The sequence below is a fragment of the Pholcus phalangioides genome, unplaced genomic scaffold, assembly GCF_987345545.1.
Source record: "Pholcus phalangioides strain wild (caught in Gottingen) unplaced genomic scaffold, Ppha-v1.0 ptg000022l_1, whole genome shotgun sequence".
NCBI lineage: Eukaryota > Metazoa > Arthropoda > Arachnida > Araneae > Pholcidae > Pholcus > Pholcus phalangioides.
The window spans coordinates 35,352,145-35,373,979 of NW_028301615.1; the positions used below are offsets into that span (position 1 = coordinate 35,352,145).

The 21,835-nt window shown below is 41.1% G+C and overlaps 1 protein-coding gene across 2 annotated transcripts in view; it reads left to right on the forward strand.

Moving 5' to 3' along the window:
- The window catches only part of LOC149070252 (uncharacterized), a 400,545-nt gene extending 381,716 nt beyond the window's left edge, over positions 1-18,829 (forward strand). For both annotated transcript variants that reach the window (XM_089250039.1, XM_089250038.1), the window contains exons 7-9: positions 1,988-2,410; positions 2,537-2,824; positions 18,343-18,829. In XM_089250039.1, coding sequence (XP_089106165.1) covers positions 1,988-2,410; positions 2,537-2,824; positions 18,343-18,679 — 1,048 coding nt within the window. In that variant the 3' untranslated portion in view covers positions 18,680-18,829. The remainder of the gene's footprint in view (positions 1-1,987; positions 2,411-2,536; positions 2,825-18,342) is intronic.
- Positions 18,830-21,835: the final 3,006 nt, after the last annotated feature.

Consider the following 21,835-nt stretch of genomic DNA (forward strand, 5'->3'; position numbering starts at 1 on the left):
TTATTTACTTTCATGCTGCATACAGTGTAAATTTCATGCGCCAAAATATCGGTTACTATGTTTTTTGCCGTGAAATTGCTTTTTTTGTAAGCACAGTTGCAAAAACATAATATATTAACCGTTATTTTGATGCACGAGATTTACGCCTCTGTGCAGTATAAAATTGAGCAATATACGATACCTTTCCGCATGTTATTTATTTTCATGCTGCACACCAACAGGCAATAAACCAACGGGCAATTTCATTTGAGGAGTTATAACAAACAGTTCTATGTTGTTGTTTTTTTGCGCGCGCTAGGTGGCGGAAAAAAATCCAAGTTCAATGATGTTTCTCGCATGTATAATGAAGTACATTTTAAAATATAAAAAAATAAGCACGAGAGAAGATTAGGAAATTTTCTCCCATTATTATTTTTCTTTTCGGCAATTCTCAAATTATGTCAATTTTACTTTGGGAACTCATTACAAATAGTGATTATTTAATGGGCTTTCGTTGGGAAGCTGGGGGTCCCAGCTCAAAGTTTCATTATTTCAATCAATATTTATGTGCATTTCTCTTCTTTACAAGAACATCGGAACAACAAAAAACGAATTGTATTCGAATTCATTCATTAGTATTTCAGCCATACAATTTATTATTCTGACGTCAGCATTTCACATTCATTTTATGTATTTCGCCATTTCTGGCCAGAGTTATGCCGGTTTAAATCAGCGGGATTTTTTTTTAAATATCATTGATTTGTATCAAAAAATTTGAATTGTTTCTTGTTTACATACTTCAGAGATATTAAAGTAAAAGTTACCTGGTATGGTATGCATGTTACTGATATGTGGTAAAGTTTGTGATTAAAAGAAGTATAGAAGATCTTTTTTGTAGGGTAAACATAGACTTGAACTTGATCCCTAGATACAATGCAGAAAGAAAACAATCGGAAAAAAATTGCAGAAAATATAGGGAGTTCAACTTGGCATTTAGCTTAACTGCACCAAGTAGTATTTTCAATGCATTAAAATGTGGCGCTAGGGTTTCCCTGGTTAAAAAAAAGAGGAATTATTTTTTGTATAAAGCTTTGAACTCTATGCCCTATATATAATTGCTGATTCAAAATAATAGATGTTCTACCAACATAAATATCATTGGGCTTTTGACTTTTCTTTTCGTATTAAAATTTTGAGTTTTTTTTCTGCCAAAACCCATTAAATAATTGAAGGGTTAAAAATATGTAAACTATTAAGCAGCATCACACATGCAAGTCGGAAACACATCCATTAATTATGCAAGAAACAATCGTGTCAATAGAATCTGTTTTATTTAGTTGATGCTGAATGGCCCTTTGGTTGTGCATCGAGTTAATTGAGATGAGATGTCTGCACTATGTGTGTGATAATGAGTTGCCGCCACTGATTCACTTTAATGGGAGGGGGGGGGGCCTCATGAATAAAAGCCCCTTTTCCCTATAAAAAAAATTTAATCTATGAAGTTGATTTCGGCTCAATGATCTTTCATGTTACGTAAACACAGATTTTTGGTGTGTTCATGTTTTGATTGTAGTTCGTTTGTAGTTTATTCATTAATGCTTAATTAAATTTGAGCGATTAGGGGAGGAAGCAGTTAGGTGATATGAAAATATGCATTCTTAATGATTAACAAGATTTGTTTTAAGTAATGGGCAGTCAGATAATTTTAATCAAAAAAATCCGATTTTTTTAATTTTAAAAAAAAATCATGATTTTTTTCATACTCTGATTCTGACGTCGGCAAATTTTGCATCATTCTCAGGCTCTTAGCAGTTAAATATTGCACATTTTAGAATCGAATATCGATTTTCTTCTCCATGTCGATTTGGTGTATTAGATTTGTCAAGCTCTGCTATACTTACATTAATTAACACGAAAAATGAGACAAGATTACACTTGATTTGTTCGCGCATGTTGTTGAGAAATTCATCTTGATGAAAGTCTTTTTTTTTTTCTCTTCTCTTCACAGTGCCGCAAATTACTTTAAAGGTCATAAATCTCCTCGCAAAGTCCAGTTGAAGGAAGTCCACCATGCCAACGAGACAGCCTCGATCAAAGTCATCACACACGATGGCGTGACGCTAGTGCAGGCCAATACCGACAAGAAGAGTAGCGTTGCCAACAAGAACGAAAAGACTGCTGGTGGTAATGGTAAGACCGCCGTCGACAATAGTTGTAAAGGAGGCCAACAGCAGCAGCATGGTCCTCATCACAAGAGGAGGCCTGCGCCCCCGCCACCCCCGAAACAACCCCCGAGGCGACCACCACCTCCGCCGCCTCCCGAATCGCCGACGCCCGCTGTTCAAACAACGACGACACCTCCCTCGTCGCCCGTGGTCGTCGTCCTTGAGGAATGCAATGGCGACGTCGAAAAGGAGCTCCAGGAGCTCAAGTAAGTACAGTACTCTCTATATTATACAATGTGGAGTTCGTTTATTACTTTGTAATACGAAAAGTGAACTGCCAAAAAAAAATTACTAATTTCAGCCATGTTTTTGTTTTGTTTTTTTTTGCCTAGAATCGACGAAAATAGTGGCACATATAGCAGAAGCGACGATGGCAACGACCGTTCGAGTCACACCTCGCCCTGTTCTTTGAGCCCGCAGCTGCGGTCGGGCCATGGAAATATCAATTACGGCCGAGAGGGAGGTGACTGCTGCTCGAGCCCGGACCTGCCGCTTCCACCTCACCCGGATGGCAATCGGGAAGCGGAATTGGTGGCTAACGACGAGCCCTTGCCTCCACCGCCACCTGATGCGGGTGATGACATGGAACTGCAGAACAGGTCTTTGCACAGCACGTCCGTGTAAGTTTTATCTTATTAGTACTACTGTATGTACCTGCGGGCTGTCTTAACCTTTTATGGTCCAGAAGTTTTTTCCGGAACTTTACCTCAACCACGATTACATTAAGGTCTCCGGACAAAGGACCGCAAAAGGTTAACAGCACAAAGGAGGGGCCCCCCGGTCAAATTGAAATTTTATTGAGCCCTCCTACCGGGCTGGAAATGCCAGCCTATACTAACTAACCAACCGTGTGATAGCTCGGTCTATTTCCTACGGGACTTCTAACCGAAAAGCCATCACCGGGAAACATATTTTCAATATGTTTAAAATGCAAAATGAAATAATCCCATACACATTCCACAATTTCCAAACATTTCAGAGATAATAATAATAATACATACAAGCAAAATTAGCCAGCCTATACTGATTTTCATGCTTTAAAAAAAGTCGCGGTGACAGATCCGATTACCATAAAGTCACCCCCTCCCCCTTTATATATGGGAGACTCCTGGAGCATATGTTGAGACGACAATGCTTACCTGTCTCTAACGACTCTCTGATTTGATCTTTACTAACACACCCAGGGCCGCAAGTGGGAAAGGACGTGGGGGCGATGTATTATGCCCTGTGGGCTCTGAGTTTACTCTTTTTCCGTTCAAAATTAAGTCACCAAAACGGGCATTGGCCCCGGGCGACAGAGTAAATTTTCGTTTCTAGTCGCAGCCCGGAGCAAACCCACGGAGGGGATTCTGGTATCGTACCCATAGTTTTGACCATACCTATGGGTCAATTCTAGCGTCTACCTGAGGTTGACGTTGAGAAATATACTGTAAGATGCCCTACAGTGATGGTTTCAATTTCAACAGCGGTTGTTTTTTTGTCTTACAACAAATGATTCCTCGCGTGCATCATTATCGAAACGTGTCACGGCCACGTGTGACTTATTGTCCGGCTCACAAATAGACCAGACATTATTTCGCACGTGAAACCAAACGGCCAAACATAAGACAATAGATTCCCAGTATTGGTCACAAGATTTATTATCGTTGCGATCGATGAATGAAAACATTCGGTTTTTTGTATACTTATTTTTTGTCCAAGCCAAAAAGTCCTGTCTTTTATCTTGACCACGAGGACACATTATTATTACTTCCGCCTCCGTTGTCCATCTTTGTCCATTGTCTTCCACGTTTCAAGAAATGCGTATGTAAATTTTTGATGCATTATGCACCGAAAAATATCCAATTATCGCGGAAGCATGTGAATCGTGTGTCGGTTTGGAGTTGGGCGTGTCTCCGATACTCTCTGGACAGAACTCGTTCTACCACTGTGCTTTCCTATTTTTCATCTTGTGGAGCCCCCGGAGGGAGCAGCTACATTTCTTGGTTACACCCTTGTCTTTTAGAGCAGTGTTTCTTAACCTTTTTTCATCCGTGGCATCTTTTGGGCCATTATTTTGTTCTCTTGCCCCCCGTCTTACCCGTAGGTCAGCGTTCCCCAAAGTATGTGTCGTAGCGAGCTGGAAGTAATGATTTGTGTGTGCCTGTTTGCACTTTGAAATACTTCTTTTAGGTAGGAAAATATCAAATTATTTCGGGGAGCCGCAGAAGGCCATGAATTGGGCAAGGAGAGCCTCAGAGGACAAAAGTTTGAGAACAACTTCCATAGGTGAATACAGACGGGCGCCTCCGCCCCGCTCGGTAGAAGAAAAAGTATTATTGGCATAAGCAGTGTTAGGTATGCGTTCGAGCAGCCGGTATCCGCTTATGGTCTTATCCACGGTCTGAGGAAAAAAGTTGTACTGAAACTCTTTCCATGCATTTTTTTGAATAATTTTTTCAGTAAATTTGTGGTGGGGAAAAAATTCAATACAAATCGAATCTGTTTTCGGAACTGTGGGCTAGATTTCAGTGAGCTTCCCTATTGTCCCGGTTTTATTCAGGGCTGCCTCAATATCACGGGGGCTCCTTTGCTAAGGAACGATCTACCTAGCTGAAAGTAACAGCTCTTGTGTGCATATTTACTACTTATTCTCGGAAATCATAGTATCAGTTCTCATCATATTGGCCCCTTATAAACATTAGGTTCCTGGAATATGACCGGATGGATCAAAGCATCAAGATGACCTTGGTTCTCTGAGGGGGTTTCCCTGAAGAATTCTACCTGGAAATAGTCATGCTTCCTCCCCCCCCCCCCCACCATATTTTTTTTTTACTTTATTCACTTTCCGTTTTCGCTTTGTTCCTTTGCATTGTTCCATTGCCCCTCCTCCCATCCGCCTACCTGTCATGACTCTCTTCCCGCTTGATTTTCACCCGTGGCCCCTTGAAATATCCCAATACATAAGAGAGCCATGTGGCCCCTGGTTGAGAACCACTGTTCTCATAAGCGAATAAAGACTTCTTATATGGTAAAGGAGGGGGGGAGGCAAATTCTCACCTCCGCCCGCCCACCTATGTCAATAGTTCATTTTTTCAGGGAACGGGATGAGGTGGAGGGGGTGGTGATGGCCCCCCCCCCGTATCCGCCTATGACCGTTCTAGATGAACGAGCTTCCATTGCTAAGCCCAAGTAAATGAAATTTTTAGCCAAGCATTTGAGTCCAGGGTTTGTGTCAAGGACACGTGTTGAGAAATACGTGGTTTGCCATAAATTCGTTTAAAAATTCATAAAAATTGAAGGAATCGATGTATATGGATGCGGTATGAGAAAAAAAGTTATTCTCACGAAGTGGGGTAGTTATTTTGGCTGAGAAAAAAGTTGTTAAAATTTCCGTCGATAGAGGGTGCTGCACCACCGTTATTTTGCTTTTCAGTAATTTGTTTATCACTCCTGGTACCTGAAACTTACTTCAATATCCACTGTGTCCGAAACGTTCATGAAACTTCAGCCAATGATTCGTGGCTGATGTAAAATAACTTCACTAACTGTGCTTTTGCCACCAATGTCAACATCGCAATGTAAACCTGATGGACGGCGCCAGTAACAGGAAAATTCGGAAATGAGCTGTTAGGCGTACACCCTGCATTTTATAGGACTCCGATTTCCGTATTTCCAGTTCTTTTCTTTCAAGCAGCACCCTCTATTGACAAAAATTTGAATTTAAATGTTTTCCTACGGGGGAAAAAAAAAAAGGATTCCCCCCTTCGTGAGAATAACTTTTGTACAAACCGTATTCAACTATAACGATTCAATTTTTATGAATTTTTAAATTATTTACGAATTTATGGGGCACCCTGTAAACTCCCAATTAGCCTTCGAATGTCCGCTCAATTTTTACTCGCCGGAAACTGCGACATTTTTGCGGTCAATATCCATCGTAGAAATTTGAGATTTCGCTTTCATGCATGTTGTGTCCTCGTTTTTGTTTCTTCTATCAATTGTTTACTCCATCGCACAGTTGGGAATAAGTTTTTCCCTTTTCTATCGTCGTTAAAGGCGAAAAGAAAAAAAAGATCCACATTATGGATTCAGAACGTGTTTTGTAATACGGTTTAAGAGAAAGAAAGAGTGGATTGAGAATGGTGGCCAAATAATCCGCTGTGCGCCACGTGACCAAAGATGCTGAGGCCACGAGGTCAGTCGTGGCCGGTTGTTGTTTCTTTGGAATACGTTGCGATAGACCGTGAGCGTGTGACTAATGGCTAAAAGACACTGGATTTGAAAATTAATCGAGTTCTAGACCTTATTTATTCCGAGAGCTTGCCATTTGGAATTTCGCAACTGGTGTCGAACGTTATTTGATCGCTAGAGAAAGAGGGAGGGTATATTTATTCTTTCATATAGACCAGTGATTCCCAACGTGGGCGTTAGCGCCCCTTGGGAGCGATGGAAAGTTCCAAGGGGGCGGTAGAAGCAAAGCCTCCTAGATACTACAAGGAGTACTTCTAGGAGGCTTTGGTAGAAGCTACGGGTATAACATAAGATCCTATGGATTACATTACGTTGGGAGAAAAAAGGTTGGGGAAACTATGATATAGACCAGCGGTTCTCAACCGGTGCTCCGTGGAGCCCTTGGGGCTCCTTGTACACTTCCCAGGGGCTCCGCGGCGACTCAAGGAAAATAAAACAAATTAGTAACTTTGATAGATAAATAAAAAATAAGAGGCCTACAGGGTTCCACCATAAAAATTATATGCAAAAAGGGATCCTAGAGTGAAACAGGGCTCCGCCATAGAAATTATATACTGAAAAGGCGAGTCCAAAAAGGTTGAGAACCGCTGATATAGACCATAGTTTCTCAACCTTTTTTGTCCCATCGCCCCCCAACGCAATCTTACCCATAGAATTCTATGCTATTCCCGTAACTTCTACCGCCCCCCTAGACCTCAGGGGGCGTTAACGCCCACGTTGGGAATTACTGATATAGAACCTACTCGACTGCCCAACTCATTCTTCTATACATTCTTGAGCTGAGGCCTTTAGGTCTAAATTTCTGGTAAGTCCCAGACTTGGATTCCTGTTGGACGCTTTATAGTGATTTTCAAGTTAGTTTATAGCGTCTTAAAAAATATGTTAAGTTATTAAGTTAACCCCGTGGGCCTTCTAGAGCAGTGGTAGGGCCCTCTTGTGTCTCTCGGATATTATGAGAGAAATGTATTTTTTATTCATTTATGGACCCGACTCGACTACCCAGCTCATTCCCTTAGCATTATTATACCCTTAGGTCTTGATTTCGATTGACTAGATTAGGTCTAGATTTGATTCCAGCCCAAAATTCCTACCGGCCACCATACTGGAGTGTTGGTTGGACCCTCTTATGTCCTAAGGACATATAAAGTGTCCTCGGTATCAAAATCCAGTAAGATGGGAGCCATCATGGCAGGTGATGAAAAAGAGGCCACAGAAACCGGTAGAAAAAAACACAATTGTTGCGTTTTCAAGTTAAATATAACGAGCATTTTTTTTTCATTTTCGACTTGAGGTTGACAGGTGTCTAGCCCATGGCCCACTTGAGGTTGACAGGTGTCTAGCCCATGGCCCCCTCCCAAGGGTGGGGGCTGACAGGGCCCGGGACGATTTTCATTATTATTTTTTTTTTCATGCTATGAATTTATCATTAAGGGGCCTGTGAAAGTCTGTTTTGAGAAGCCCTGCTCCAGGATGTGCGGGGGGGGGGGGAGGCATGGTATAGCCCGTGCTTACGGTGATCTACCTTATTTAAGGTTGGTATTCCGGTGCTCTCCCTCCTCCCCAAGCTAAGTCAGAATCAAAAGGACCATTTTCCATCTTTCAGGAAATATTTACCTTGTGAGAGGATTAGATGCATCATCGTCGTCCTTGCAAGGATGGGTGCTTTCTGAGTAAAAGAGTCAACGCCTTCATAGGATTTCTATGTTCAAGTGTTTTTCGCGTGACGTCATCGTGATGGTGTTAATAATAATGACACAGGCGTCGTCTCTACGGCCTTCGTTTCTTACTTTTATTTCTCCCTGGGGCCACTTTTATGCGATGTGCGTAGGCGGCTGTTTGTACTTGTACATGAATGGCGCGGTGGTTAAATTCGACGTGTTCTGGCTTTGTATTTCCTTGTCTTTATACAGGCATTCGGGGAAGTAAGCCAAATCGTCCTTTGGGGGAGAGGGGAGCTCAACTAATTTCTTTCCGAGAAATTTTGAGTTACCAAATTTTCAAAAGCATTTAAATTAACAGAAATTTATTAAATAGCGTATAAAAGGTATTTTCTTTCGATATTTTAAATTTTTTTACAGAAATATATATTTTTTCAAAAATTAAATTTTTGTTTGACTTGGGGGGGGGTTATGACCTTCCTACGCTCCCCCCCCCCCCCTCTTGCTTACGCCTCTGCAGGAATTCCCTTGTTATAACCGGGAACATATGGCGTACCTTAAGATTCGAATGTTCCGCAGCGGCCATCTGGGTCTAAATTTTGGTGGTTCCTTGTCAAGACTTATAACATGTCCCCGTGATAATTTTCATGGTGTAGGTCGATTGCCCTCACCCCCAATGTTAAAATGACATCACCAAATAGAAATTAGGGCTTCTCGTAATTCTGCGTAATTGAATCGGTTTTTAAATGTATAGGCGTGTGAAGAAAAAGTATGCCCCGTCAAAATTTTTACATGCCCGGAACGTGTCCAGATTTGTCCAGCCCTGCTTCCTACAGTCAAAACATAATGAATAAGCACTACAAAATACCACATTGCAACTGGCATCAAGTTTTTTGTAACATTATTCAGGCCCATTAAGGCAGTAAAAACGTCGTATTAACTGATATGTTTCATTGTATCCGATTATTTAATATCATGTCGCAATTTATCAAAGAAGTCAATTTCCGTGAAAATAATTGTGAAATTGATTTCTCGAATTAAAAAAAAAAGATAGAAAAAAAGTAGAAAATATAACCAAAATTTATACGTGAAAAATAAGGAAGTGCTATCCAAAGTAAAAGATAGGTGACGCTGGAAAACGAAACTAATTTATTTCTGGACGCTTAACCATCTTCCACTTATATTAATCGATATTTTTGAGAATTTGATTTTGATGCAAGTGGACTCAACTTTCTTAAGTATTATTGAAATGGTAGATTAAACTTATTTTTGATTGGTTTGGAAGAAAATAAATCAAAAAATATCATCCAAATACACATAAATCAAAAAGTATTATCAATAACTGACAATAGGCGCCTCTAGTAAAACAGAAACTAACATATTTGAACGCGTAAAAACTGAAACTAATTTGATGGCAGTTTCCTAATTGCTGTTCCAATTTTTCCTTATTCTTCTGCCATGTGCAGATCCAGAAAAGAGCGCGATAAGTGATAATTATCTCTCCCAAGAGTAGAATTTTTTATATCGGAAAAATTGGTCTCTGTCCCATGAAATACGGGATGATCAAAAAACTTCAACAATAAATTGCCACTGCTGGCATATTGTTATACATTCGAGCCTGCCCTGGGCTGGTCTAGATTCAAGTGAGCTTCCTTTTATTTGAAGGGGGGGGGGGTTGTATTCTGGACCGTCTCGACATCATCGGTCCTCGAGAAAAGTGATGTTCTGGGGGACCCATTTCAGCCGGAAGTAACAGTTTACATATTTGCATATTTCCCTTCGAAGATCATAGAATCAGATCTCATCATGTAGGCCTCCTATAGGCACGAAACACACAGGGTGATGCAGGGATGGACATGGCTTCTTTGTTAAGATGGCCCGGGTTCTATGGACAGCTCTGCTGGATTCTGAAGTAGGTACTTTTTCTCCCACTATATTTTTATGCAATCATTTTTTTCCTCTCAGCTCTCTGTGGTGATTTCACTTCATTGTCACCTGTTGACACCCCCCTCCTAAAATACCCCAAGACCGGGGGGGGGGCTTATGGTCACAGGTCGAGAACCACTATGCTAGCTTTCCTTGTCTTCCCGCGGAACGCAGTTTGGAAACCGTCATGGAGCTATGAATTAATGAAGCTGAGTATTCGTCTAACCTCCTTGGGAATACATTGTCCCAGATAGTTGTAGATTCCAAAAATTCTGGGGGAATCTTCTTCACATGAGGCACATTCATTGGAAAATTTCATGGTCTTACCAGCCAAATAAATGTAAGTCTCAGAACCGGTTTTATTTACTTTCAGAAGATTCGAATAATATCGATGCCATATATTGGCAATGGATCGCTCGCCGCTCATTTTTGCGACTCCGCCAAGCCGTTTGATCGGCGCCTGATCTGCCACAAAGAACCTTTTTCACGATTGTTATAATTTTTCGACAGAAAAGTAAAAGGATCGTGATAATTGATGCATTTTCTTCTCTGTTTTTTTTTTGTTTTCTCTTCCGGGCGCGCCTGAATGGACTCACTTCATTGAGTTGGATTTCTCGGGATCAATGCACGATTTCGGGTGTTAATTCAAGACGTTGTTGTTGTTGTTGCTGCTGCCCGTAGGTGTTTTTTTCTTTTCTTTTTAACGCGGCTGGATATTGAATTTCGAGAAACGATTAAACACGTCAATGGGAGAGAGAGAGAGAGAGAGCCATTCGTGGAAATTGTGGTCATTATCGATTGTGATCTCCTTTTGATTCATTCCATGATTCGTTTACGGCCTTAATGCTTTGTATTCGGTGACTGGAAAGTGTCGTGTTTGGTTGGGTACTGACTGGGTCTTTATTGAGCGCCCCCCCCCCCCCACCCATCTTCTAGAAACCAAGGCTATGACCAGGGCTGGTCATTTTACGGCTTTCTACTGTGTGTATTCGTGTCCCATTCTCCATGTGTGCTATCGATCAGTGTTCTTCAGCCTTTTTCTATTCTAGCACATATATATAGAAGGAAAATATATTTCTCCATCATGTGAGAAACATTGTTGAGCTGAGACTCCTGCTGCCACTTATCAAATGAAAACGAAACTATTTGTTAAAGTAAAATTGGTGGTTTTTAATCGGTGTAGAACTATAAGCGTCAGAACCTAGAGACTGGTGCCTTTTGAGCTGAAAAAAACAATGCAATGCACCCTTCCTTCTCCTGTGAACTTGCTTGCGTCCCGTATATACGGGACGACTAGCGACCTTCAGCCCCCCCCCCCTCCCCCAATGTTTTCTTCATGTCAGCGCCTCTGTGTGCAGCATAAAATAAATAGTTGGTATATGGTATGACGCCATATACTTTATATATTTAGTTTTCATGCTACGTATTGGTGTGAATTTTATGCGCCATAATAACGGTTAATATGTTTTTATGTTAACCACCAAATAATTATGCAGCAAACATAAAAATATAGTAACCGGCAGATTGCGGCCATAAAACTTACATCGGTATGCATAATGCAAATAAATAATATATGGTATACCACTAATATTTAGTTTCATGCTGCACACCAGTATAAATTTTACTTGGAGAGTTAATAACAAATGATTTTATTCTTATTTAATAGGTGGCAGCAGGGGTTCCAGCGCAGTTTCCTCTATTTTAATATAGTGTGTATATATATATATATACACACACAAAAATATCGCAACGGAAAAGATGATAGAATTCGAATTCATTCATCCATCTTTTTTTCGTTTTCCCATTTTTTAAGTTAGTTCCCGAAGGTGCAGGGGGTGTCTTGACGCATGGGGGCCCACTCGGTAAGGCAGGTGCATAGGAACACTCACGTTCACGAGATCGTACGCAAAACAATGTGCAGGGTTCTGAATCGATATGGTTGGCTCAGATACGGATCCAGAGAGATGTGTTGGTGACTAATTGTGCAACTTCGTAGAATCGTCCCACATTTTTATATTTTACGGGACAAACCACATTAATTTGGCGATTAGGAGGAGTAATCACCCCATTCACCCACTCCCGAATCCAAACCTGGGTCACCTGAAGTTACTTATCGATTTAAGACTAGCATAATATGAATTTCCGAAAGCAAACAAGCAAACTTGAATCGGATGATGGTATAATTTGATCCCTCTTCAGCGACGGATTAAAGATGGCGACCAATAGGACGACGATATTCAATAACAGTAGGATCTTAACGGGTGCTACAAAATTATTTAATGTTCGTACGCATATATTAAAAAGTTTTAATCTGTTAGTTGAGATAAGTGGATCCCCAAAAAAAATGCTTGGTTTAAACTCGTTAGTACGACCCTGTACACGATAACCCTGCTGGTATGTGTCATCCGAAATTGAATACGATTATATCTGTAATTACCCTCATAATCATTACGCTCGTGCGTATGCCCGTATGCGCTTCCTCTCATCAACGAGTGGGCGGTTACGCAACTGCCAGGTTACATCTTCACCCGATGACGGTGACGACGATTACCAAATAATTGGTCATTTATACAGTTCAGGGTCCTCGAGACTAGCGCGTTAAGTAACCAGTAGTAACTATTCACTGCATGATGTGCAGAGACGGACTATCGGTCACACTTGATGTAAAAAAGGAAGAGCCATGACATGACCCAAGTTGTGTCATTTTGTGTTGAGTGAAGTTGTTGTTGTTTGCTTTTGAAAAGAGACACGAGGGTGGGCCTCGAATTTCGCTCGAGGGTCTTTTTAGAATACATATGAGAATAATTTAAAATATACGAGAGAGTTATTAGCATGAGGAGTATCTAGAATCCGAGGTAAAGGAGACATTGATGATTCTGGAGGTGGCCACGCGCTCGGTACGTGCCTGGACTCGACAATCGAGACTTGTCGTTTTACATACTACTTGCGTTGTTGTTGTGCCCGTTGGGTACAAACTGTCTCGGTGACAAACAAACTGTATCCCCATCTATAAAGATAAAAGAGAAATCTCGTAATATTACGGGAAAGTTTGTAGCTGTTGGCATGCTTGGAATCCGAAACTGTGGGAAAAAAAGATTCGTCTTCGAGATTTAGTTAGTCGTCGTCTTCAATTGAGATCGTCATTAGATTGTGCTCTGGTAGTCGTCGAGTTCGGTCGTTGGTGCCTTTTTTTTATCGTGATGATCATTGATTGATTGATTTCGCATCTCTTCTTCGAAGCTACATCATTCGTTGGATAAAGATCGGCTGGAGTTGTTTTTTTTTGGTGCGTTTTTGCTTTTGGTTTTATATAATTTTATTTGTATTATTTTGCTTGGTGTGTTGCCTTGTTGAGATGGCGCCTCAAATTAGTCGGGCGCCTTCCCTGTTATTGAACTCTAAAGTAATGTGTGTTGAGATCGTCTTTTTTTTCGTGGGTAGATGGGTCTCGGTACTGAAAATGTTCGTATTTCCCCTCCAAAATGCACGGGTCGAAAATCGTTCTTGCTTGGCTTTTCAAGAAATAGGAGACCTGTGTACTCTTGAGCCATGCTTCTGGTAATTATAGAACTTTCACTCACAAGTAAACACCGAATGTTTAGAAGTTGCTTAAGAGCATCGATGCCGAAACTATCTCAAAATATACAATTCCTTTATTTGAAAAATATAAGAAATTCATGTTGCTTTTGGGGAGCAACACGTTCGAATAAAGGGCTGATATAGTTGTGGTTTGATAATATATGCTTGTTAGATATGTATAGAAGATATGCTCTTGTTAGTCATCATTTCTCTACCTTGGATTATCAAAAGGATTAAATTTCTTTCAGCCAAGGTCTTGACAAATCCCAGTCGCCAGGTTGCCATGATGACTTGAAAATTGGTTTTGGTGGCTGAAATTGTCTTTGTGTAGTTATTAAATTGTACTCTGAGAGCAGCACAAAAAATGTTTTGAATTTATATCAGTTTATCTGCCAACGTGAAAGAGAATCATTACGCCCTGGAGAAGTCAAAAGAAACATTATCTTGATCCTGTTTTTCTCGGGTAAAAAAATTTATGGCTCCTGAAAATTGTTCTCGCAACCAGATTTTTTTTCCGATTTGTCAAGCCCCGTCTTAGCTACATAGCTCTTCATAATGCGAGCTTGTGACCCTAGGTCGTTATTTCCTATCCCATGTTTCGTAGAACTTGTCTGGATTGGCCATCTATTGGTCAGTTTGCAAGACTGCACATTCAATATTTATTTCTGTAATATCTTAACATATGTTTTCTTAGATTTCAGATTTTTTTAACCAAGTTTGCTGTATCTGTACGAGTCCTAAATATTCGCGGTTTTTAATTGTCAGACTTGCCTTGGCAGCAATATATAAGATAACTGCACTGATATCATGTTTTTTTGGTTGTATGTCCATGAGACTGGACTTTTTAGCGGGCTTCTTCTTTTTACTGATTTTAGTTACAAATTTATGGTATAAAAAATTTAAGGTAAAATTCTGGCAAATTTGCGATTCGTTGAGGGCAGCAGGTCGCAAAATATTAGGGGCAGTAAAATAGAATCTGCATTGACTGCGAATTTTGTCTTGACTGCATTTGATAAACCAATCACTCGCTTTAAATTACTTTCTTTGCAATGTCATTAACAAACCTTATAGATGATTACACACAAGTATATAGTAATTATAGACTGGCTCGGAACGCTCATGCCCTACCCTATAAACTAAATTTAGAAGACTGCTATTACAATCTCCTTAGCTATCAGGTGCGGTGTCCCTTATATGCGTGATAATGTCAAGCAGGATTTGATCCTGGGGGGGGTTTACCACTCCCGTTCCTTGAAAGAGTGCTCAACCCTTTAAGCGGCATCGACGAGATATCTCGCCTCCTTTAAAGTCTCTTATTTCAACAATGACAATCCCAGATATTTTGTAAAGTTGATTCCTCAAAGGAACACTTTTTCCCTACACTCCTTATTTTGCACCTGTTGAAAATCGGAAGAAAGCCTACTTCGTTAAAAAAAATATATAGCATTTAAAAGGGTATTTTACCCTTGTAATTATAGCATTAGCATTAGAAACTATCCATACTTAGAATAAGACAACCATAAGTATTCTTTATGGGCATTGTATAATTTTTATCACGTGTATATACTGTTTATAATTTTTATTAATTGCATTTTTAATTGGGTTGCTGTATTTTTGAAATATATGACATCCATATTTGTTATGGGCATCTTTTTCTCAGCCACCTCGTTGGGCATTTTGCCTGTTGTGGCGTTGTATTTGTATTTAGTGATTTCTGCCGTGCCGCTCAAAGGGCTAAAGAGTGAAATTTCTGATCATCCTTCATTGTGGACCAAAAATAAGTTCGAAGACAGTAACAGTATTCTCATCGAGAATGAGGAGGTGGTACACCCCCCGGATCTCTTTTTGGGTCTGTGGATTTCTAGATCCCACACACATACACAGCAGGACGGGCGCATTCACCCGCAATACAGGTTTCTGAATCAAAGAGACTTAACAGCCGTAATAAAAGTTATAGAATTTTCTTAGGGTGGTCCAGAAAAAGACTTTCCAAAACAGCGAAGACTAATCTCGTGACTAGACATCGTTAAAGCTGTTGTTGAACCTTCTTTCTCCTCCTCCTCCAAGAGTCTCATCATCGTCTCAGTTCGGTTGGATGAATGGCACCTTCCGACTCTCTCTTTCTCTCTCATGGTGTCTTGACCTTGCAAAATTCAAAAATAATAACAAATGGTAAGAGATATGTTTTTTGGCGTTATATTGGTGTGCGTATGGCAACCCTGTCTCGTCTCGCGTCACTGGGCGAGCGAGAGAAGCAAAGGAAACAAAACAAGAAGAAAACTACGGACAAAGTCTACGACTATATTGAAAAAGAAAACTCTCTTGAGAAGTGAACAAAACACGTTTTTGTGCTCCACCAGTTGGTTCATAGCCGCTGCGGCTGGTGGTGAGGATTATATTGGATTGTGTGTGAGTGTGTGTGTGGAATATTCCAGAGAGACAGAAAAGTTGAAAGAAGCAAAAAACAACGAAGTAGGCGGCGGCGATGCGTTGAAGTAGTCTCTTCCTGTTATAAAAACCCATCCGTTGAGAATAGGCATTGTCTTTGGGACTTGCCCGATACAAAAGGACTTTTTCGGGGGATCCGTGTTCCTTCGTCATTATTATTATTTAGCCCAAAGACTTCTTCATGCGGATGAAGGAGATTCTCCAGACCAGACCTGTGATGTTGCCCTCCTTGCAATGGCGACCTACACCTCTGTGAGTTTTTCTCATAAGGAATATACTTATTATTATTATAATAATGTCTTTTTTTTCCCCCTACAAAAAAGATTCGCTGTACCGTATAACTTTCTTTGTTCGGCTTGTGGATATTTCTTTGGATGATGCTCTCTTTTTGGTCATGTGCCAGCTTGTCCGAGTCTAGTTTTAGATTCGTGACAATGTAGAAGTGTTTGAAATGTTCTCTGACTATAAATAGTTTTCCTCCTACTGTCTGGTGGAGGGGAATATGGATGACTTTGTTTCGTAATATTTGGCTGGTGTGAATTTTTTTTTTTTGTTTCGGTTTGATTGTATGGTAGAAAGGTGGGTGTTACAATAGCCGTTGGTCATTCGATAGATATCGATGAAATGTAATGGAGATTGGGTGATTTGGCGGGAGCGGTGTAGAATGGCGTTTGTGGTTTTTACGTTACGTTTCTAAGTCAAGAGGTAAGTTTTCTTATTTTGTTTTGTTTACTCGAGAATCAAAGACCATAGTGCGTTTGGAGCGTGTGTGTGCCGGGCCTCCCAAAAGCACCATGCCCCCCCCCCGGGTCAAAGTGATGTACCAGGGCCATCGTTTAGCTTGCTTGCTTACTTACCGAGCATGGCCAGACCCTGTCACTTAGGCAATTTATAGGCTCCCCCAGAGGGCGTGGCCGTGTCGAAAAAATTATTTTCACCCAGTTTTTATGCACAGAAAAGAAAGACATAAAACTTACTGAATAGAAAAACATCGCAAGGATTCAGACAGTTACCTTGGATATAGAGTCGGCTCCGCTTAATCGGATAATGGATAAAGGGATACCACACTTACGCGGGTAAAATCCTCCAGAACCAAAATTGTTGTCATTGAGCCTCTTGACCGAATATTGGATTCAAAACTATGTATATAGGATAAGTAAAAAATGTATATCATCCCCCCCTCGTGCCGGAAGCATGAATGTGCAATGCCCTTGGGAAAAAGAACGTGGGGAATGACGTTTGAATGATTACTCTATGGGAAATTATTTTCCTAAATTGTTTCGTAAGATGTGTTTCAATAGGGATAAACATCCGCGTTTCAGACAAAACTCAGACAGCAAAATGAGGTATCCAGCCAGCTGATTAAAACAAAAAGGGAAATTTGCACGTTCGTGCTTCGGGCATGCAAGAGACAATATATTTTTATCGGACAAAATATATTTTCGCAAAACAGCATTTTTGCAATTATTATCATTTTATATTTATTTATTGTAAAACAAGACGTGTTAAAGTATGATTTTGAAAGCATGGCATGTGTAAATTCAGGAATATTATGCCCCTGAAATATTTGTGCCCCCTCTTTCCCCCCCCCCCCATCATGGGCGGAGATACTTTTTAAGACATTGTCTATGTTGTTCATCACGATGACCCAAAATATCGCGTTTTGGCAACCATGGAATCGTTCAAATGGCACGACACCACTTTATAACGCGACAAAGGAAGTATCATCATCGTGCATTATCACAAATGTTTGTACGTCATGATTGTGTCAAGAAATAGGTGCAGCAACAAACTGTATGTTCTGTATTTGGATCTATCTGCACCAGTGTTTCCCAAAGTGGGCAGTATCGATCCCTGGGGTGCAATGAAGTGGTCCGGGGCGATAGAAGCTATAGGTTAAACATAGGATTCTTGGGTTGGCTTGAGTTGGGAGGCGATGAGAGGAAAAAAAAATTTGTTTTAAAGAGGGGGGGGGATATATACAGGGGAGCAGACGGGTCTTGTGCCCCGGGCGCTATACGGAAGGGGGCACCCTTTAACACTGCTTCTTCTACATTACATGTGGACGCCAAAATGCGTTCTTGTCCCGGTTGAAAAATGTATCTAATTGCGACCCTGGGTATATATGGAACAAAAAATTCGGGAAACTATGATCTACACCTGAAGTCTCCTGCAAAAGAAAATTGGAAAACGTAATTTATTGATATATCCTTGTATTTTAACAGTTTGCGTGTGTATTTGCTTGGTAGAATGATTTATGGTGTGGTTTTTTTTTTTTTTTTTCCTTTTTGCAGAGTGTACCCGAAGAATTCCTACATGTCCTACCGGAGTGAGAAGAAGCTTGGAAGGCAAGGATTCGACGGCAACTACCGTAGGTCCTTCCACACTTCCAGCTCGTCGATCGACCTGACCGGTAACGGATATCGTGACAGCAAAGACGACCTTTCTCCGTCGACCTGGGAGTATCTGCACAACATAGGACAGACGGGACGACGGTCATCTTTCATTCGGATGCTCTGCATCAGCAACAACAGCAGCACCACCAAACTAGCCAAGGGACGACGACGACGACTTCCTCGTCGAAGAAGCTCCTACAGAGAAGTACATCGCAGGATCTCCCGTCGATGTTGATGACGACGATGACGAACGGCAAAATCGCCAACGGTCACTCGAATGAAGAGTTGACGGCCAAGACAAAAAAGGAACAACAGCAGCATCAGCCAATGAACGGCCATGCAGGAAACTTCACGGAGTCCATTACAGCCTCTCAACTGCAGCAGCATCCACCTAGTCAAGAGTCCAGAAGCCAAAACAGTTCCATATTGTCCGAGGACATCGGTGGTGTTTGTAGTCCCGACAGGTCGGAGGACCGGCACCGTTCGAGCGACTCGATTGTGATACAGTGCGATGTGATCAACAGCGACGAGATGTCGTCTCTGGAGAACTGCCTCTTCACCGACGACAGTTTCGTCGACAGTTCGGCCGAGAGCGACACCAGCAGCTTCCTGAGCGTCGACCAGAACCAGAACTCTGTGGACAGCGGCAAGAGCACGGGCTCCGAAACGACGGTTCCTATCAATAACAATAATAACAACTGCAATCTGATGAATAACAATAATTGTTGTGGTGGTATGAACAGCAGTAGAACTAACAGCTCGACGCAGACCACGGACACTCCAAGGCTGAAGCGCAAAAACAGCAAGACTAAGGAGGAGCTCGAATGCGAGAGGCTGTCGTTGAATTTCGCGCATAGGTCCGGTGACATTGCCCTGAAGAATCTCCTAGGTAAGTTTGCTTTTTTTTTTTAATTGGTCAATATACAAACAGCAAAGTCATTGTTGACCCAAAGTTGAATTTTGGGTCCTCAACCACCAAAACGGCCATAATCCATCCTCATGTGGCTCTTTTTAAGACCTTTCGGTTCTCGAAAAACATGTCAGTTATCTCTGCTGGACCCCGGTGACGTTTCCTAAACTCGATAGGTGTCTACTTGTCATCATTTCATCCACGAAAATCACGGTACCTTATCGGAAGGCCGATAGATAACCGTGGTAGTACAGTGGTAGGCGACTGCGAGCCGATCTGCCCTTTGAAAAGTTTCACCACAGAGAGAGAAGCAACAGGCCTACAATTGTACGAATATTCAATCATTATACAATCACTCACAATTTGAAAATTTACCCACGGCTTCTATAGGCTGGATTTGTACTCGATTCGAAAGGAAAAAAAGGTCGTAGTCGGTCGAAGATGGTTTACCAACTTTTACAGCGCAAATACGAGTTGGTTTCCGTTTTCAAAAAAAAAAAAGTCACTACAGCGAGGTAGCATAAACTGCCATTTCTGTTATCGATTATTAACCCGTTTCTATTATCGATAGTCATTGCGCCAAATCTTGACAAAGTGTTTAATTTTTTATGAGCAAAAGAGCCATGTATTTCGCCAAATAATGAGTGTTGATTTTCCAAATGTCTCTAAATAACGAGTGTTCAATAGCCAATGTTACCAAATAAAAGTCTTCAGTCGACAATGTCTCCAAATAACGCCAAATATGCGCCTAAATCACCAAATATAGTATCAATGTTCCCAATTTTTTTCCCCGATTCGGGACAATTTTTTTCTGTGGTGTCGAATTTGTTAACAAGAAGCCAGCGAAATCAGTTCTTTAACCCTTTGAGCGGTTTTTAAAATTTTCTTGATCCGCATTTTAACTGCCACATTGGAAATGAAAGCGTGGTAAGAACCCGAGCTATTTCGAGGCGACAGAAATAGAGCAGATTAAATTTAACGAGATATCTCGGGATTGCCTCTATAAGGGTTAAAATTGAGGGGGGAAATCGTAAATATTCATCCTTCATCAGTTTCTCATTTCCACTTTGGAACATAAACGGCAGCGCATAACACCACCTGATGTGCCGAAAAAACGTTTAGAGCGGGAGTCCACGGACCCCCTTAGGGCTCCTTAGAGAGATTTCAAAGCGGGAGGTCCTCCATGAGCATGTATCTGGAAACATTGATGATTTCTACTTTATTAACTGTAACATAATTCCATTGATACATAGCGACGTATTTGTTGTTTCCGGGCATAGTGTTATAGTGGGACCGCCTTCTAAACAAATTCTATAACGAAAGCGCCCAGCAAAGCTCATCATGTGGGACAAGCAGTCCCCGCATTTTTCTTAGGGCGTGCGATAGATGCTAATGGATGGCCCACGCCTACGGTGAGTTGAAATTTGCCGGATGGTCGAACAGGTTGGAAGTCGTCGTCGGCGAATTGGCGAAAATGAATAATCTCCATAAATTTCCAAAATGCAAATTTTAACGCTTCATTTATTCACGAGACAGCAGCAGCAGCCCGCCAAAGGATATTTTATGGCGGATTTGGATTGTGCCGTCTTTCTTTGTGGAGTTTATTGCGCGGAAAATTCTTTTCCCAAAAAAAGCAATATTTCTCTCGTCTTTGTTGGCATCGTGAAAGCTTGTGTATAAGATGTTTGTTAATGGCTGCCATGCATAAACAAATTAAAGCTGTAGACATGGAGGTGGCAACGGTCGGTAAAGCCTTTTTCATCTACGCCTGTGTGTGTTGTGCGTGCGAATTGCAGATGCCGAGCCGGTTGAATTAACTCGTTTCTGCGAGATTGAAGATCCACCCGAGCATGTCCTAATCGGATGGTTGCTGAGTGTGTGTTGAGTTTGCTGACTCCTCTCTGTCTCTCTCTTGTTCTGTAGGAACTGTTGACGATTAAACTAACGACCAATTGTAGAGTCTTCAAGTGTCGAGGTTATCGCCGATCATTCCTTCAGAATTCTCCCGATTTCCGTAGATTTCGATCGTCCTTTAAAGCCCGTGACAGGCAAAATGAGAACGTTAATTTGTATGTAGTTGTAATCGGAAAGTGCTGAGCTCACTTAGTGACAGGTATTCAGATTTCTGGCATGTCTACAGTGCTCGACAAATCGCAAAAAAAAATCTAGATGCCAAAAAAATTTTTACCCGAAGAAAAAGATCCAAAATAGCACTTATTTTTTGACGTTTCCAAAACATAGTGACCCTCTTTCATGTTGGAAGATATGTCGCTATGAATTTCAAACATTTTGTGCTGCTCTCAGCCTGCAATTTAGTAACGACACAAAGAAAAATTCAGGTGCTAATACCAATTTTTTAGTCGCATGGGCACCTAGTATTTGTCCAGCCCTGATCTAGAGAGCAATGTTTTTCCAACTAACACTTATCTGAGCACACCTTTGGTCCAACAAGGGATTCCTGGACGTCATCGATACATATGA